Source organism: Numenius arquata, chromosome 1 (genome assembly GCF_964106895.1).
Source record: "Numenius arquata chromosome 1, bNumArq3.hap1.1, whole genome shotgun sequence".
Taxonomy (NCBI): Eukaryota; Metazoa; Chordata; class Aves; order Charadriiformes; family Scolopacidae; genus Numenius; species Numenius arquata.
The window spans coordinates 120,209,710-120,229,433 of NC_133576.1; the positions used below are offsets into that span (position 1 = coordinate 120,209,710).

At 38.5% G+C, this 19,724-nt stretch overlaps 1 protein-coding gene across 1 annotated transcript in view; it reads left to right on the forward strand.

Moving 5' to 3' along the window:
* Positions 1-19,724, forward strand: part of MIPEP (mitochondrial intermediate peptidase) — a 77,655-nt gene that overhangs the window by 54,108 nt on the left and 3,823 nt on the right. Inside the window, exons 17-18 of the mRNA XM_074146408.1 lie at positions 13,542-13,663; positions 14,426-14,499. Coding sequence (XP_074002509.1) covers positions 13,542-13,663; positions 14,426-14,499 — 196 coding nt within the window. The remainder of the gene's footprint in view (positions 1-13,541; positions 13,664-14,425; positions 14,500-19,724) is intronic.

The following is a 19,724-nucleotide window of genomic DNA, read 5'->3' on the forward strand; positions in this document are numbered from 1 at the left end:
CTTTGTCAGTATGAGAACTTCTTAATGGCCTATGGTTGCTAGTGATCAGAGAGACCAAAACACCTGTGAGACCAAATGTATTTGCTAGCCAAGTTTGCCAATAGAAAACAAGGCAGGTATTGTTATAGATACCCTAGAGCGAAGAACTGTATGAAAAAAGGTGTATCACCAGTGTGGTTGTTAGTCTTTCTTCTTCCTGCAGCTGGGAGAGCTCTGCCCAGACAGGGATCCTGACCTTGGAAGGCTCCATCCACATCCTTGTTTTAACTTGCTGGGATTGTCTCTGTCACAATCCTTACAAAGGAAATCAATGGATGAGATGCAACCTAACATTTGGAGTGCTTGCTCAGGGAGGCGCTCAGGTGCTGGAGGAAGACATGGCTTGCCACGGGTGCTGAGAACACAGGGCATTAACAGGATACTTGGCGATTGGTCAGCTGAAGGGGAGATGGTGTCACTAGAAAGAGAGAACTAGCTTCTCTGCAGAAAAGAAAGAGTTTCTGTATCACGCATTGACAGCATGTGCCCAAGTCCCTTTTTTATTTTGTTGAAGAACACCTGAGAGCAAAAGAGCAGCTTTATGCCTATTTTGCCTTCTTAGAAGCCTTTTTGTAGGAGTTTGAATGTGACCTCACCTTGTGCTTAGTTATGTTAGGTAAGCTAGGGGTCAAAAATGGAGATAATGTAATTTTAGAAGTTCTGTGTCACAGTCTTTTACTGATCCTGACCACCCTCAGTAGAGGTGCCGCAGTGAAGAGGAGAGTGTTGTTTGTAACAGGCCTATTCCTGAGGCTACTGAGGGCTGACCAGCAGTTTGAGTAAAGTGTCTTGTTATTGAATCTGCCATCCATGTCATTGTGGCATCAGTTGTCGTAGAATTTCTTGTTAGGTCTTTGGAGTGACTAATAATGTGTAGTTATAACTGCGGTCCTGCATAACATTTCATCTGAATATCAGTAACACCATATAAAGAGAATAAATAGTCAGGCTGGGCATGTGATGATAGAATCATTCAGGTTGGAAAAGACCCTTGGGATCATCGAGTCCAACCATCTACCCTACTCTACAAAGTTTTTCCCTACACCATATCCCTCAACACCACATCTAAACGGCTCTTAAACTCATCCAAGGATGGTGACTCAACCACCTCCCTGGGCAGCCTGTTCTATTGTCTGATCACTCTGACTGTGAAGAATTTCTTCCTAGTGTCTAGTCTAAGCCTACCCTGTTGCAACTTGAAGCCATTCCCTCTTGTTCTATCGGTATTTGCTTGTGAGAAGAGACCAGCACCAACCTCTCTACAATGTCCTTTCAAGTAGTTCAATCTTCACTGTTGGATTCACTTTGGGGCTGAGCCAGTCTTGGATACTTGCCTTCACGATTAGATTCTTCCCCTTCTGCAATAAGTGTCCCATGTCACACCATGGGTGTTGTAGTGACACGCCGTAGGGCACCAAATCGGTGTACGGGCTTGACTGAATCAAAACTCTTTCATACCTGTGTGCTGCAAACTGCTGGTCTTCCTACAAGGTGGTTGAAAGGGCAATGTCATAGAATCATAGAATCATAGAATCATCCAGGTCGGAAGAGACCCTTGGGATCATCAAGTCCAACCATCTACCCTACACTACAAAGCTCTTCCCTATACCATATCCCCCAACACCACATCTAAACGTCTCTTAAACACATCCAGGGATGGTGACTCAGCCACCTCCCTGGGCAGCCTATTCCAATGCCCGACCACTCTTTCTGTGAAAAATTCTTTCCTAATGTTCAGTCTAAACCTACCCTGCTGGAGCTTGAAGCCATTCCCTCTCGTTCTGTCATTAGTTACCTGTGTGAAGAGACCAGCACCAACCTCTCTACAGTGTCCTTTCAAGTAGTTGTAGAGAGTGATGAGGTCACCCCTCAGTCTCCTCTTCCTCAAACTCAACAGTCCCAGCTCCCTCAATCGTTCTTCGTACGATGAGGCAGCTGTCTTGAAATAAATAAGGGATAACCCTTAACCTCTGAAGGTAAACGTGGTTTTGAATTCTGAAAACTTGAGACTCAAGTGGTGAACATGACTCTTGAAATTATTGGTAAGGAAGACTAAGTAGTGGCTGCCTATTGAATTTTAAATTGTAATTTCCCTTCATACTTACTTTATCTAAAATCTTCCCAAATTTGTCTTAGATTTATTAAGTTAAACTAATGTAATCTTAGAGCCTAAGCAGAACTGAAATCTAGATTAAAGGAAATGAAAAAAGAACAGCCAAGTATGATGATTCAAAAGACACTATGTATTTATCAAAGAGACTGAACCACAGACACAAACTGTCCTATTGCAAAGAAGATTTGGGAATAAGGAACTAAGCCATTTAAAGACCTTTACTAAGTTAATAAAAAGTAGAGATCTGGAGTATATGACTGGAGATAATTGCTAAAAGAATACTACAGGAATTCAGAAGAAAGAAGGCTAAAAACGCTGAGTTGCAAAATGCAAGTAGTGAAAATAAAGTTCCATAGCTGCTGAAGAAGTAAGAGGAGAGCATGGATTCAGTGCAGGGGAGATGAACAACAAATGTCGCAGAAAGCAGAAATATTCCATGTCTCTGTCTTATTTAAAAAAAAATAAGTAACTTTTGTTTAGGTAAGTACTACATACCATTTTTGAGAGTGACAGAAACACAACTGAGATTAAGTAATGAAAACTTAGAGAATAATTAGATTAGATGTAGTCAGGTTGTCAGAATATTTAAGTTTGTTAAAGCAGTCACTGACCTGGAGGAATTATTACTCACAAACTCATGGAAAAAGTGGTAGTGCTCTTATGCTAGGTACTGTTATGAAGGGAGGAGAACTTGGTAACTGTAGATTAATCATTCAGACTTTGTCACTCAATAATTGGTTCTACTCCTTCTTAAGCATCTCATAAGTACCTTGAGAACAATCAAGTGAGCAAAATAACCATGGTATTGTTAAGAACCATGTGAGATGGCAAAAATCCTCTTTTCTTCTTAAGAAATTGATTGACCTTGGGAACAAGAAGGAGGTGGTAGTATAGTGGAGATAGTATAACTCTAGACTTAGCAAACTTTCTGACACCTGCAAGCCATAATTCTACATGCAAACTGTGGAGTTACGGCTGAGGCAACATGTAGAAAAACATGCTGAAAGAGCAGGTGAAAGCTTAGTTTCAAGCTGGGCCACTTCAAGGAAGTCACCAGGGGTCTGTCCAGGAATGACTGCGGTTCTGTGTTTTTGTTAATGATTTGGATGAGAATTTGTGTTTGATATTTATGGACGATCCTTCAGTTGCCAAAGTTTGCAGAAATCATGAAAAGTAGAATTTGCAAGGTCCAGATTTGGATCCAAAGTAGTTTGCATTAGGAAAGCAATTAAATTCCTAAGTATATAAAGAACAATAAATGCCAAAAGAGCATTCATGGGATGCTGTTAAAGAAAATCATATCTGTTTTTTTAAATATATTCTAGTATTTGGTGTTGGGGACTTAGCAGTGGGTAGTGTTGTGTCCTGTAGTAGGTGTGTTAAAAAGATGTAGAAAAACTGGAAGAAATACAGAAAAGTGATTTTGGAAAGATAATGTTTGGAAACATGACCTTTGAGCAGAGTTGAGGAAATTGAGTTTATTTGGCTAGCAAAGAGAAAATTATATGGGTACACATGAGTATGTATGTTCTGGTATCGAAAACCTTTATGAAAAATATACAATTGGAATTGAAACTGTGATCATTTGTTTCTTACGAGTGAGCAGATAGTAGGAGGGAAAAAGTGGTTTAATTTACAACAAATGTGATTATGGTTGGTACCTAATCTTTGAAACACTTGTCAGTCTTTTCCCTCGTTTGTTGAAAAGGGAAGCAGACACCCAATAGGTCTAGGATCTCCCTTAAAGGGACTTTTAAAGAAACTGCTGTTGTAGATCACAGAGACATAAATTTCATAATAAAAGCAGAGAGCCTTCATAGAAGATTGCTTTTCCACTTTTTCTCTTTCTTCAGTTACTTGAAGAGGCACTGATGTTGCGCATATTCCACTTTTTGGAGTGTTTTGAAGAGAGATGAAGTCATATGTCATTACTCAACCTCTTGAAGTTTGTGTAACCCCTTCAAAGTAATTTTTTACCTTGCCATGTTGGAAACCAAAGTTGTTTACACAGTAAAGTGCAAATCCCTGGATTAGTTTTCATATGAGCCTTCTTAAAAGTATACTATAAAATCAAGTTGAAGAGTCTGGGTCTGAGAAAAAGATTAATAAAAGAGTGCACAGTGAACTCTGGGGAAGTGATAGTTCTATAAATAATGAATAGCTAAAAGCCATTTCAAAAAGATTGGTGCCCTGCTGAGGTCAGTATTAAAGTAGACGCTGGGACTTTCAAAAGCTCTTAAAGTCACCCTTCAAGGTTTGTTTAGGTTTCTGTCTTTCTGGAGTTGAGTTCACTTTATGATAAAGAAAATGCTGATAGCAAATATTGTGAAGATTAGTTTTCTGGTGGTAATATGACACTATTCACTGGGCAACTATCTACAGCAGCAGAGTGTTTACAGTTATCGTGAGATATGAAGCACTTTTAAGGAAATTCTTTTTGCAAGTGTTAGCCCCATGAAACTCAAACATACTTTAGCGATAGTATTTACATGTAGGAGAGCATTTTAAGGAACAGTACAGGAAGTAGTGGCATACATCTCTTGGTAACATTTCGAAATAGCTATGTGTGGTTTAGATTAATCTTATATATATATATAAAAACACATATTGCTTTGTTTTGTTTTATATATTTCTGTTCTCACATCCCACATTTCCTTATTTTTTCCCAGAATTGCAGTACTGGAGCTATATTTGATAGTGATAGATATAACTGAATGTATCATTGCCATAAATACAGGCTAGAGGGCCTGAAATGAAATGCTTTTCAAATGTAGTGGGAGATTGTCCTTTCTATGAAAAGTTGCGGTGAAAACTGGGCAGAGAAGAACCTAATGAGGTTCAATAAGGGCAAGTGTAGGGTCCTGCACCTGGGGAGGAAGACTGCCAGACACCAATATAGGTTAGGGATGGACCTGCTGGAAAGCACTTCTGAGGAAAAGGATCTGGGGGTCCCGGTGGATAGTAAACTATCCATGAGCCAGCAATGTGCCCTTGTTGCCAAGAGGGCCAATGAGATCCTGGGCTGCATAGGGAAGAGTGTGGCCAGTAGGTTGAGGGAGGTCATTCTCCCCCTCTACTCTGCACTGGTGAGGCCACAACTGGAATACTGTGTCCAGTTCTGGGTTCCCCAGTTCAAGAGAGACAGGGAACTACTGGAGAGAGTCCAACGTACGGCAACTAAGATGATTAAGGGATTGGAGCACCTCCCTTATGAGGAAAGGCTCAAAGAGCTGGGGCTCTTTAGCCTGGAGAAGAGAAGGCTGAGGGGAGACCTTATTAATGCTTATAAGTATCTAAAGAGTGGTTTGAGGGAGGATAGAGCTGGACTCTTTTCAGTGGTTTCCAGTGACAGGACGAGGGGCAACGGGCACAAGCTGGAACATGGGAAGTTCTATTCAAATATAAGGAGGAACTTTTTTACGGTGAGGGTGACAGAGCACTGGAACAGGCTGCCCAGGGAGGTGGTGGAGTCCCCTTCCCTGGAGATTTTCAAGACCCGCCTTGATGCAGTCCTGAGTAATGTGCTCTAGGCAATCCTGCTTTGGCAGGGGAGTTGGACTAGACGATCTCTAGAAGGTCCCTTCCAACTCCAACAATTCCGTGATTCCATGAAAACAGAAAAGAATGAGAGAGGGGAACTATCATCACCCTCGCTTAACAGGAGGTGGCATTTAGACTTGCAGGGGGGAGGGGGGCGGAAGTATTTTCCTCAAGTTCATATTGCAGTTGTGGCAGATTCAGGATTAGAATCATGATCCCCTAAATCTCTTGTCTGCGATGGCTCTGGCAAAAGATAGTAAATGAGCATTACTGTGAAATAGTATCTATTTCATCTTCCAGTATAGACACAGATAATTTTTATGATTAAGTTGTACTGGCAAATATATGTTGCAGTTAAATTGCTTAAAATATTTCTTGTTTTTTTATAAGAGATTACCTTAAGCATCATTCATGATGTTTGTTTTAAAATCATAGGCCAATACTTTGGTTTAATTGATAAAGTAGAATAAAACCCTTGGGCTTCAATGTGAGTCTGTACCCAAAGGAAACCATGATGATCTGATTCTAGTTATCTCAGGCTCATAGATCTTTAAAACTTAGGCAGTAATGAATTATTAATTGGTAATAGAATGGTGTGTGTGTGTTGCATTTGTATGTGTGTAGAGTTATGTGTTATAACATGAAGGACTCATTTGGAAATTGTCTGACTGCATGGTTTTTTTATATTTTACTTTTAAGACTAGTTACAATATTTACAAGTAACGTTGTCTCTCAACTTGTCTAAATAAAGTCAGTCGAAGGACAGAATGTAAAATCAATTTTCATATCTCTTTGTCTTTTAATCCAAGTTTTAAGGATTGTGGAACAATGCAGATTGCAGATCATATATACAGCTTTTTGTTATCCCATGGCCCCCTTCCTCCAGGCCCTTTGTGGGCAGGAGAGAAAGTGAAGAGTAAATAGTTTTAAATGATTTTGCTATAAGCAGCTCAAATGCATTAATAGTTTATAAATAAAAATGAAATATTTTTCTTTAAGTAATTCAAAGACCATATGGTACATATCTAGAATCACTTAAGTGGTTAATTGCATGTTAAATTCCTTTCCTCTTCCCTACTGTAAACAACTGCAAAAATATTTACGTTCTCTGTCTTGCTAGATTTATTTATCATTTTATAATAAAAACACAGAAGTGTTATAAATCGAAACTGTAATCTCTTGCTTGACTCGCTTTCTAAAATGTCAGCGATGTCTCTGAGTTGGTTTACTTTGTGCACTCTCCCACTCCTAACACAGAAATGCACGACACTGAGAAACTGAAGAGTATTGATGTTAAGTAAGTTAGGGGTACAGCACAAGATGTGGTTTCTTGAAATTAGCTTTCTTCCATTCTAAACAAGATTAGAAACTGCAGCAAAGGAAGTGGTTTTAAAGCTCTTTATTGGATTTTTTTTAATTATTGTGAAACTCCAGAATGATGATGATGTAATTCTATAAAACTTAGAGGGGCCCAGGCCAAAAATACAGAAAGTAAGTTGACCGAGCAAGCCAGTGCATACCTATGGAGAGAGTTGTTTCTGCCAGTGAGTGAGTGCTCTGGCTTTTCCCCAGAGGTAGCTACTGGCACAGTTTGCAAACTCTGCACTCCAAAACTCATTAAACTGTTTCTTCAAGTGAGAATGAATTGAGGACATCTTCAAAGCACGCTGTAAACTTATGCAAGAAACTAATATAATAAGGAAAAGAAATTCTGTGATTTGTTTCAGAACAAGAGTGAATTCTCCAAGCTGTAAAGCGTATGTGAAAATCCTTTTCTTGTTTCATAAAGTAAATGAGCAGTTTAAACAGAAAAGTGGAAGAATAAATTCTGCTATGTGGCAGTTTGGTCTCCCCAAAATAAGTGCACCCAGCGGCAGAGCTTGAACTTCGGAGCCTGGCAGCCACAGCCCAGACTTCTGCCAGCAGTGCTGGGCAGCCCGCTCCCATTACTGTGCAGGGGCAGGAAATAGAGGAGCCTTACCAGGGAGCTTCTCAGCTTGTCTAACTGCAGACTCGGTTCTTTTGGAAAAGGGAGCATAGAAGAGGTTCAGAAAAGGGCATTTAATTCAAGTAGGTTAGCACACTAATTCTGGGAGTCGCTGTAATAAATGAACAAGATGGAAAATTTCTCTATGTTATGACTGGATGTTGTTGCAGTTCTGTGCTGTGGAATCTCTTGAGTATCTTCCTTGAATTTTGAGAAAAGTGATCTTGAACGTCCATCTGGGACAGAATATTGGTGTGAAGAGCATGAAAATGCCAAAGTGGAATCAAAGGAAAAAAGTGAGACCAGATCTCCTGGTTGTCAGATAATAGTTTTTTCTTTTGCTAAAAGCAGTTTTCCTCTCTGGTATTTTAAAATTATGCCAGTGCAGCTAGTAGATCAGAACAGGAAACTTGCTAAGCTAAATATGAAGCATCCCTCCAGTCTGCACCCCTCAGTAAATTTACCATTTTTCTGTACTGAAAAGTGGTCTCATAGTTCTTGACCTGTAACCTGCAGCTCTTTACATTCCATCTCCAGCTCCTGTTGCATGAGCGGCTGACACAGTGCCAAGAAAACATCACCTGTGCTAACTTACAGTGTGCTCGTTTGCTTGCCAGAGCGGTGTTGTCCTGGAGTTCCACTGGCCCTGATAAACCTTGCTCTCAGCAGAGGGAAATAGCTGGTACTGATTTCCATGCTACTTGCTGTTCTCTTCTGGCTCCCAAGTTATCAGAGCCTGGAGCTCCTTGATGACTGTCAGTTTTCCAGCCGTGCTGACAGCTAAATTCAAGGGCATTAGGAGCAATAATACCAAACTAGTGCGAGACCCAGGCCCTTGAAGGAGATAAGTTGGCTGCTCCTCTATTGTGTTTCCTGCCAGAATAAGAATTTAATTAAGAAGGGGGAGGGCACCAAATATCATCTCCATCAAATATTGTTCCTCATGGAAACTATTCAACAACTTGCTCATTGGTGTAATTACTGTAGCGCACTTTTTGTAATTAGAAGACTTAAATGACGAAAATACTTTTCTTAATTTAGTGTTGGGTCTTTTCAGGTTCTCACTTGTGTTTTTTGTTTTAAGATGCAAAGCAAAATGGACTTAAATATACTTTGAAGTAACTAGAGTCACAGGAGAAACTATTGGAAGAGCATTCTGAAAAGTCCAAGCACTGGTCAAGAATTTCAGTAGGGTTTTTTTTTCTTTCAAGAAGATGTACTAGGATTTTGTGGCACTGATTCCATGTAATTAGTGGAGCTCCATGACACAGTGATTATCCACACTCAAACAAAAGCTAGGTTAGTATACATTAAGCTATGTGTAGGGTTTTTTCAGCTTTGTCTTTTTAGAATCGCATCTAAATTTTTATAGCAGATTATTTTTGTGATAACTTTATCAGTTCTAAATTTAGAATTCAAATGATTGAATCCTAAATTAGTTTATGTAGTCTTCAAAACAGTTTAGTTTAACTGATCCTACCATATTGTTGAAGTGAATGAAGTGGCTTAACTTTTAAATAGAAGATAGAAGTTGTAGTAAATTATTCCAATTTCTCCTAAAGCAGAGTAGTCCTATCCTCTCCAAAGATAACAGGATAAATACTTCTGTCCTCTGACTACAAAGGAAGCCTGTGTGACTAGTTTGGGCAAGACGCCTAGATTAAGGTAGCTAAAGTAAAATGAACTGAATCTAACCCTAAGAATGTATCTTGCAAGGACTTTAAAAAAAATTCCCAATAAGGTGGAAGAATGCAAAAGTATCAGTGAGGTTTTTTTGTTTGTTACAAGATGGGATGGAAAGCCATTGCACATGGAATTTTGGAAATATTTCAGACATGGTTATGAGAGAAGATGGATAATGTTGGTGGAAAAAAAAGCCCCTTTAATAGCTGCAGTGGATCAGCCATACACCTTTATTTCAGTCTGTTGTGTTGGATAATAAGCAGGCATGAACATGACCTGTGGATGGTATATTATCATAACCCATGGGCTATGCTGTAAAATGCACTGTTTTATAAACTCCTGGAATGGGTTCATGGAACTTTTTGAAGTAGGAGATTACTCAGAGTCTTCATTAACTTTCTAGCTGCTTACCAAAAATATAACATTGAATAAGGACAGTGCCCTGGTTCTACATGTCTAGCCTTTACCCTTTCCAAAAGGGAAATTGATATGTCTTTTTTTTTTTTTCTTAAAAAAGGAGAAATCATTCAACATTGGAAATAACACAAGGAATTGTCATTTTGCATCTATAGCTAATTTTATTAAAATGGAATTTTATGTAAAAGTTGAACCATTTAGTTTTAAATACATTTACAGTGATTTGTTTATTTTTCATTGATCACAGGACTTTTTACAGGAGTATCAGCCTATATATAGTCTTGGTCTTTTTGAATGTTTTTATTGTGTAGATTGTAATCATGTCTGTGTAAAGTAGGAAGATTTTTTTAAATGCAGGCAGGTAGCTCCTTGTGAATTTGGGTGGAGGATATGTCTTAATGTTTAAATATTTGTTTACAGGTAGCAAAGTCCAGTTTTGGAAAGTTAATTACTAGAACAGCATAGAATCAGAAAATGTGTCTAAGTAATGTAATAGGTAATGGGTAATGGTGAAATATTGAAGATTGGGAGTTCCTGATCAGAAACTTTGGATGGGGACTGAGAACAAAGTAGTGACATGGAATGATGACTTATTAGAGTTATTCATATTTTAGAGTGGGGAAAATCTGTACTGGTAAAAAAATAAAATAAAATAAATTGAATACAAGCTTCAAACTTCCTTAGAGAATAACGGTGTTTATAGTCAGATTTCCTTGAACTGCTGTTTGCAGTATGAAGACAATCTTCGTTGCAGTATGCCTTTGAGGATGGTAGTCATTTTACATAACTTGAGCTATCTAAAGGTATGTTCCTTACGTATTCCAATGAATCTATACCTTATCTGTCTTAGGAGGGATTGACTCATCCTCTATTTTTGTTTCCTTTATTGGATACTGTCCTGTTGCTAATGGATCTTTGAATTTTCAACTTCCTATTGGAGAGCCTCCCCAAATGCAGGGAGAGGGATGAGTAGTGCCTTTCCTTGGTCTCTCTATATCCTTTCCTTTTCCCTTTTGAAAGGAAGCAATGTGAAGTTTCTTAATTAAGTATATTAGCAAAGACGAGGTCAAACAAAATGTCTTATATTTGAACAGAGGGTGCTGAGGCCTGTGTTAGGTGCAGGCTCTGAATCAAACTTTTGGTCTTGGACAGGTTGCTGAGAAGATGTTATTTTCTCCTTGCTTACTTGGGATAGAGAGTTTCAAAAAACCTGATGAATGGAATAGTTGATCATCCTGGAAGTGCAGACAAGCTTTTTTAGGTGCAGACCATTAAATGCAAGAGCATTTGATGTGAACGATGTAATCTGAGCTGTTGAGGAAGGCATACTGTCCTAGTTACAGCTTATATGATGCATTTAAATAATTCCTTTCTGATGAGAGAGGTGGAAATATTCTTCCCTGTGTCAAGCCCATAGAAATTATTTTTGTTTGTAGCAGAAAAAGCAACTCAGATTTTTCATTGAAATGATCTATTTGGAAATTATTTAAATTTCTGAGTATGTGAAACCAATCAATCAGAATTTGACATTCCTGAGAGAGTTGTACTTCCAAGTTGAAACTTTTAATTCTAACTTTGAAAACTTACAACACAAGAAAATAAAAACTGACATGTTTTTCTGCTCAGTCTACTAAAAACGTAGGCTCTCTGATCTGTTTCAAAATGTGCTTTTAGTTTAGTGATTATGGTTACAATTAAGGGACTAGTTAGAAAAACTGTAGCTGTAGTGTATAAACACAGCAACCATAATAATTTTCAGAGCAAACTGGAGAATCTGTATCCAAGCTGAATGTTTTTACATACTTGCATTGCAATGAGATACGGTACAGTTGGTGTTTACTTTAAAGAAAAGAAAAAAAAAAGTTAATCATTCTTAAGAATTTCCATCATGCATTAAGTCCCACAGGAAAATTGAAGACTGGAGACATTTTTTCGTCTCCTCCAACTTTGCTGCTCCTACTTTACGCTAGTTGTGTAAGCTACCAGTAGAGGCTAATTGCTCACCCATGGCAAATTCCATCTGGGTTGGACACCTGTCTTAGGGTGGAGATAACCATCTTGTTAAAAGTAGCTTTTGAATGGCTGAATTGCAGCTAACTTTGAGAACTTTTATTTGTAGGCGTTGCTCAGAAAAGGGAGCTAACAACTTTGTTTCTCATCAGCTGTTCACAGTGATCTAGATTATAGGCGACTGTCTGCTACCTTTAAGGTAAAAAGACTGATTAAAAGCCAGATTCTTTTTCTACCTTCTCAGTTGGTCTTTGTTTTTAACTTACACATGTATCTTTGACTTGACTAATGGAGAATAAGATGATGATTCTTTCTTGAATAAAGAAACATAGTTTATTTCAGCTGTCAAAAATCAGGAGATTGTTATTTACAGTGTGATAAAGAATCATGATCAAAGATAAATAGTTCTGGAAAATTGCTAATGCCCCTTCACTTTTCTGTTTGGCTCCTTCAGAATTTCAGCCATTGACTCTAAGATAAGAACAAGCATCTGACAACTCATGGATTTAAATTTAAAACATCTGTTATGCTACTTTATTGTTTATCTTCTAATTCCTCTATAAAACTCTGTTTTCTATAGTACCTACAAAAATCTTGACAACGGTCATATCACAAGAATGTTAAGATCTTTGACTTTGGATAGGAGGACAAATAAGATATGGGGCTTGTCTCCTCTCTGGTTTCCTCAGAGAACCAAAAGGGCCGAGTGTTTCTCACTCCTTCGTTAGTACATTCATCCATCTTCAGTTCAAATAATATGCCCAAATCTGTTGGGAAGCGATATCTCTTCAGCGTGGACCTGCCTGGCTTTCCACATTGCACCAGAGAGGTGATGAAGTCTTCATCCTTAGAGAGAGACCTGAGAAATCTCATCAAAGTCAGCTCTGCTTTGAGCAAGGGTTGGACCAGATGACCTTCAGAGGTCACTCCCAATTTAAATTACTCTGCTACAGTCAGGGAAATAAAAAAAAAGTATTTTTATTTCTGTAAAAGTAAGGCTGATACTTCTGATTTTCTCTGCTAAGAAAACATAAGTAAACAGTCAACACCAGACAGCATTAAAAAAGAAGTCCACCCTGACTGGAATGAGTCATAAAGCCAAGTAACAATACATGAATGAATAACAGTATAATTACAGATGATAATCTGCTATATATATGCATTTTAAAATGTGCAAACAAATCTGTGAACAATGACATTGCATGTGGATGCAATTTGTCTACCTCTGAGTTTTTTGGCATACGGGAAGCTGTATTTTTTTATACTATTAAATGCAAGTCCCTATTATCATTTTGTTTGTGGCAAAAGTTTATGGATTGAACTTTTCCAAGTGTGACACTGCACTTATCCACATGGAAAATGATAAAATGTGGTGTTACTTGTAGTAACGTAATTGTGGTTTTCTTTCAAGACCAGTAGAACAACACAGCTATCATCAAATATGAATACTTTTTTTGTCTGCTTAGGTTTCTCTCCTGCTGACCCTATTTATGTATGATTTAAATTGTGATGATCAGTATATTTGATATACAATATTTAGGTATTTAGGTTGAAAAATGCTTCTTATAATAAAGGATAATAAAGAATGTGTTCATTCTGGGATTTCTGGTGGTGGTTGTGGTTTTTCCTTTTTTTTTTTTTTTTATCATTAATAGTATCAGATTTCTTCCATCATACTTCAGAAAATGCCGAACAGTTTAAAGGATTTAAAAGATGACTTCTCTTCTGTTTTTTGTTTGTTTCTTCTTACAGGCCTGGCAGCTGCGATTCAGTCATCTTGTTGGCTATGGTGCCAAATATTACTCCTACCTCATGTCTAGGGCTGTAGCCTCCATGGTGTGGAAACAGTGTTTTGCTCAGGACCCATTTGACAGGTAAAAACAGAGAAAATATTAAGTAGGATGAAGCGTCGTGTTACTTGCTTCTGGAAACAAACAAATGGGGCCACATAGGTTGATGGGATTTTTTAATGACAATTAGTTTTTAGCTTTTTTCTTGATTTTAAGCAGGAAATAACCACAGGTGAAGTGTTCCCTGGACATGTTCACTGGTGCAAAAAAAATCACGCTGATGTTTTAAAATACAGGTGTGCCAGTTGGGAGGCACTGAAATCCATATTCAGATATAATTAGAGAGCTTGATTTTCATAGATGCCTAATTAATTGTAATTTTCTATTGAAATCAAAGCAACTGCGGGTATTAAACAAGTTTCATGTCACCAACTTCAAAGCTAAGTATAGCTATCCTACTCATTTTACTTTGTGAAATTAAAAAGTAAATTGTGAGATCACAAATTGTAAGGGTTCTTATACCCTAGGTGAATGTTCAGAGCATTGTAACAGAGCAACTTTTCCCCTTGGAGCAATGAAGGCTGAAATATTGTTCACAAATTAACTTCTATAAACACCAACACATATTCATATGTATAAAATTTGTCTCGTTCAGTTACTTATAGTATAATTTTAAATCTAATTTGAATTTGAGGAGTCAACGTGGAATCAGGGCAGTCATTGTTTCAGGGTGAAAAACTTCATTTGATCTCTGTCTCTGAGTTCTGTAGAGATCCTAGAAGCAAATTTGACTGAAAGCTGAACAGGTTGTGTTTGCAGATGGCTCTGACATCTGTGTTTCTCCAGGGCAATGGGTGAGCGTTATCGTCGAGAGATGCTGGCACACGGCGGTGGAAAAGAGCCCATACTTATGGTTCAAGGTAGAAAAAAATTAGAACTGTTTTATTCCCTTGCTCAAGGAAGAAATAATTTAACTGCATTTCACAGTTTGGTCTTCTTAGTTTAATTATGATTTCCATTGGATTTGTGAAAGAAAACTTTTTCTTTTATTTAGTTAAGTGGACGGGTCGTCAACTTCATGTCATGGTCAGTAGAACTCCTTGTGGTACACAGAATAAAAACACACAGAGATAGTTGGGGTGAAGCATTGGAAGGGGTAGTACTATGAGGCTGTCTAAAGAATTCAGAGTAAGAGTATCACATTCTTGAAGGAAGATAGATAACACCGTTTTTGGGTACAAAAAATTAGTAGCTCTTACATACATGGAATTCATAATAGATCTGGTTATTTTGTATACAAGAATTTGAACTTGTTTTGGCCACGTCATTTTGGTGTCATCAAAATAGCTTTGGTTGTGTCAGTACTTTGAGTACATATTCTCATGAGATGGAAGTCTGAAGACTGTAATAAAGAAACATGGTTCATTATTCCTCTCAATACTATTTTTGTCTTTTGAGTCTGGAAGATAACTCAACAATCACTCATAGCAATAGCAAAAATACTATATGTCATATATTAAAAAAAAATATCAGGAGAATGAAACAAGTTTGAGAAACTGGTGACTTCATCTCAAATCTGTCAATGACATCAGGATAAAGACTTTCCTCTGCAATGTTGCAGTATTCAAAACAAACTTTTTTGCGTTAGTGTTACTTTTCCTGATATGAGCACTTGTCAGGTACTTCATCTAATGGGGCAATTCACTCTGAAATTCTTAATACTAAGGGTGAATATTAATTCATTGACCTCTGTTCACTCCAGTTTGGTAGACTGGAACTTGTGGCTTTTTTCTACATATAAGGAAGACAATGGTAAATGTGTCTGTATTTCTTCACAAGATTGGCACAGTTTCATAACTAGAACATTTCAGTTCTTTCTCCCATCTGTTTGTATTTGAGGCCATAACTCTGCTCTCCTTACACTCATCATATAGTAAGCAAGTGTATATTCTCTAGATTAGTCTATTTATATTTCTGATCTGCAGGGTTAGTTTTCATTCAGCATGACTTTGCAAATTTGCCTTTGTTTACTGTTTTTGAAGGGTCTGTGTGTGTAACCTCAAAAAACTGTAGCCCAAAATTATGGATTGTGTAGTTGCAAGACAGGAAAGTACATCTTTACAAGCAAATCCAATTTTTATTGTAAGTCATATGGTAGAGAAAGAACGTTTTTAAACAGCAGTTACGCTTATCATTTGGGATGTATTTTGGGGATGTATTTTTAATTCTACTGAGCATAGAATGTTTCTGGAATGTCCTAGAGGCTATGTCGAAGTTGCTGGTAGTGTGCTCCCTTGAATCAAATATTATTTGAATGAAGTTTGCAAAATTCACCTGTGAATGGACTTATATAAAATCTATGGAAGTACAATGGGCTTTCCTTCTTGCGTGTGAGAGAACAGTGGAACAGGGTACAATCAGTTTGGGGTTGAGAGTATGCATCAGTTATTTTGGATAAAACTTGTTACTGAAATTAATCTGAAAAAATGGCATCATAGTCCAGGAAATTCCAAGTTTATTTTAAGTTTAAAGGAAATCCAAAGTCTGTCAAGGTACAGTGAAAGCACACAAACAAATTTAACTCTTGTAATGCAGTAATTAGATGTTTTAGGCATTTCAGTATTCATAGTCCTCGTGCTTATAGTCCTCATTCTAATTCACTTAGTGCAGATAGTTCATCGGTGAGTTGTCAGTGAGTTACCAGTGGTAAATGATGAAGAGGCAATAATTGTGCAGCCTGGGGTTTGAAGAAGAGAGCAAGCTAGCTATGTTTTAGTAATAGCTGTGCGTACTGCGTGGCAGTGAACTTGATGTTGATGGTAGAATAATGGGATTTTTTATGATGTGACCAAAAAATCTATGTGTAAAAGATACACAGTTTGAATTTTTAATTTTTTTCTTCAAATCAGTAAATCCATAAACCACTAAAGAGAACTGTGTATCACTACGTACAATCGGTAACTGTAGTACACCTGCTGGTGTGTTTGTTCACATGTGATAAGAGAACCAGATAGCAGTTACTCCTCTGTGTCAGCATTAGCATGAGTGATACTGGTGGTAAGAGTACAGGCTATGATTTACAAAAATGGCAGAAGTTTTCAAGGTATTTTCACAGAATTAAAGAATTATAGAATAGTTGAGGTTGGAATGGGCCTCTGGAGGTCATCTAGTCCAACCCCTGCGCTCAAGCAGGGCCACCTAGAGCTAGTCGCCCAGGACCATGTCCAGGAGGCTTGTGAGCATCTCCAAGAGTGGAGACTCCACAACCTCGGGGGACAATCTCTGCCAGTGTTTGGTCACCTACACAGGGAAAAAGCGTTTCTTGATGTGCAGAGGCAACCTCCTGTGTTTTGGTTTGTGCCCGTTGTCTCTAGTCCTGTCACTGGGCACCACTAACAAGAGCCTGGCTCCGTCCTCTTTGCACCCTCCTTCCAGGTATTTATGCTTATTAATAAGATCCCCCTGAGCCTTCTCTTCTCCAGGCTGAACAGTCCCAGCTTTCTCAGCCTTCCCTGATAGAAGAGATGCTCCAGTCCCTTCATCATCGTCATGGCCCTTGTTGGATTCTCTCCAGTATGTCCATGTCTCTCTTGTACTGAGGAGCCCAGCACTGGACACAGCACTCCAGGTGTGGCCTCACCAGTGCTGAGTAGAGGGGAAGGGTCACCTACCTTGTCCTGCTGGCAATACTTTGCCTAATGCAGCCCAGGATGTCATTTGCCTTCTTTGTTTCAAGGGCACTCTTATTGGTTGTGTTCAACTTGGTGTCCATGAGGACCCCCAGGTCCTTTCCTGCAAAGCAGCTTTCTTGCTGGGTGGCCCTCAACATATGTTAGTGCCTGGGGTTGTTGTTCCACAGGTACAGGTGTTTATTACCTTGTTGAACTCTGCCCCATCATCCAGGTGATTACTGAAGATGTTAAACAGGACTAGAATCAGCATTGACCGCTGGGGTACACTGCTAGTTACTGGTCTCCAATTAGACTTTGTGGCACTGATCACCTCCCTCTGGGCCTGGCCATTGAGCCAGGTTTCAGTCCACCTCCCTGTCTGCTCATCCAGACCATACGGGGACAGCTTCTCCGTGAGAATCTTATGGGAGACAGTGTCAAAAACCTTGCTGAAGTCCAGGTAGAAAATATACTCGGCTCTCCCCTCATCTGCCAGGCCACTTGTTTCATCATGTAAGATTATCAAGTTGGTTAAGCATGACTTGCCCTTGGTGAATCCTTGGTGACTATTCCTGATGATTTTTTTGTTACTCATGAGCCTGGAAATGGTTTACAGGATTAGCTGCTCCACCACCTTCCTAGGGATTGAGGTGAGACTGGCCAGCCTATAGTTCCCTTTTTGCCCTTCTTGAAGATAGGAGTGACATTTGTTTTTTTTCCAGTCTTTTAGCACTTCTCTCAGTGGCCATGATTGCTCAAAGGTTACCGCCATCTGCCGGCTCCCTCAGCACTCATGAGTGCATCCCATCAGGGCCTGTGAGCTTATGTATGTCCAGTTTGTTAAGTATTCTTTCATCTGATCCTCTTTCATCAAGATTACATCTTCCTTGCTTCCCCTGGCCACTTTTGAATTCTGAATTTCACTGTTACACTCTGAAATTTAAAAGATATTCAAGTTCATAAAAACAACCAGAATTCCCCAGCAGCTTCCTTGGCTGTGCATATTGTGGTGTTCGTTTGTAGACAGTGCAAAACTTAAACAAGCACGCTTGAATGACTGCCTGAAAAATGAAATTAAGATGACTCAGGTCTTTTGACAAGTTAATAATTTGATTGCTTGTTTGGGATTATTTGAGGTTAAAACGTAGAACACATATGATGGAAAAGCTTATTATATGTTTATACTTAATTGCTCTGTATTTATTGCAAAAATTGAGAACTGAAGTAGAAAAGTAAGAACACACACTTGTTCTTTAATTCGCTTAGCTTCAGTCAGCCTCTCATTCCTTTTGCTGCATTTTCTCCTTTTCATTACAGATGTTCCAGAGTACTTCATTTCTATCTTTTGTTAGTTTTCATCAGTTCCAAACTGTGCTTCCTTAGCAGATGACCAGACAGATTCCTGATTAAAGACAGATTCCACCAAGCTTAAAAGCTTGTTGATTTTACTGTTCTTCAGGAAAACAGTCCAGATTCTGTGCTCACTAGTGCCGTATTTCAAAAACCTTAAGTACCGTAGGCTGTTATTTCAGGCATTTTTTTTTTATATAAAGAAATGGGCTTGTACAAGTCTGAGTTTTGGATGCACCTATGTAGCCTCACCCTTGAAGTACTTCCGTATCTCATTGTGAAGTTCGCCATATGCATTGACTGCCTGATAACAGATAACTTCACAAGCACATTTCATTTATACAGTTTCTTTGTTATGATTTTCTTCTCCAAAGCTATCTATTGTCTGTCTTTTGTGTTTGGATATGACCTTCGCTTTTCATCTTTCTCCCATGTGATTCCATAGATGTACTGATTAGGGAAGATAAAGGATCTGACTTGCCATCCAGTGGAGTTACTGACAAGATTCCTGTTTGGACTAGTCTTTAATTAGAAAACACAATATACTTTTTTGTTGTTGTCGTTTGGATTTGATTCTCTTGGCATTTGTTTCCATTAAAAAAAAAAACAAAAAAAAACAAAAAAACCAAACAACACAAAGGCTTCATGAAACCTTTTTTAACATTTTCTTAAGTGACCCTTTTTATCTTACCCGTTTGATAATTACAAAATACAGAAAGTCACAAATGTGGATAGCAGGAGCAATTAAAAAATGAGTGAACAATGCTTTGTTCAAGAGGCTTACCTTTTTTTTTCCCTTGGAGAGGAAATACAGTTTGAGAAGAACTTGATTCCTCTGTCATTTTGTGTTGGGCACAGACCCTCTCCTTCCCAGGACTACATGGCATTAGGGATTCCAAATTCCTTTACAAATATGTAACCCAGGTGTCCCTTCCAGGTCCAGTTGTGTGCTGGTTGCAGGTCTGAACAAGATTCAGGTGTGCACCATCCCTCTCTCTCTCCCTTGGCACTCCCTGGCTGGAAAAAAAAAACAACCCAGGTGCATAGGCAGAAAGTGAATTGCAGTGTGAAAAGTACTGGGCTGTATGATCTGGGAACTGAGAGCGTGGAACGTATCCTGGTGT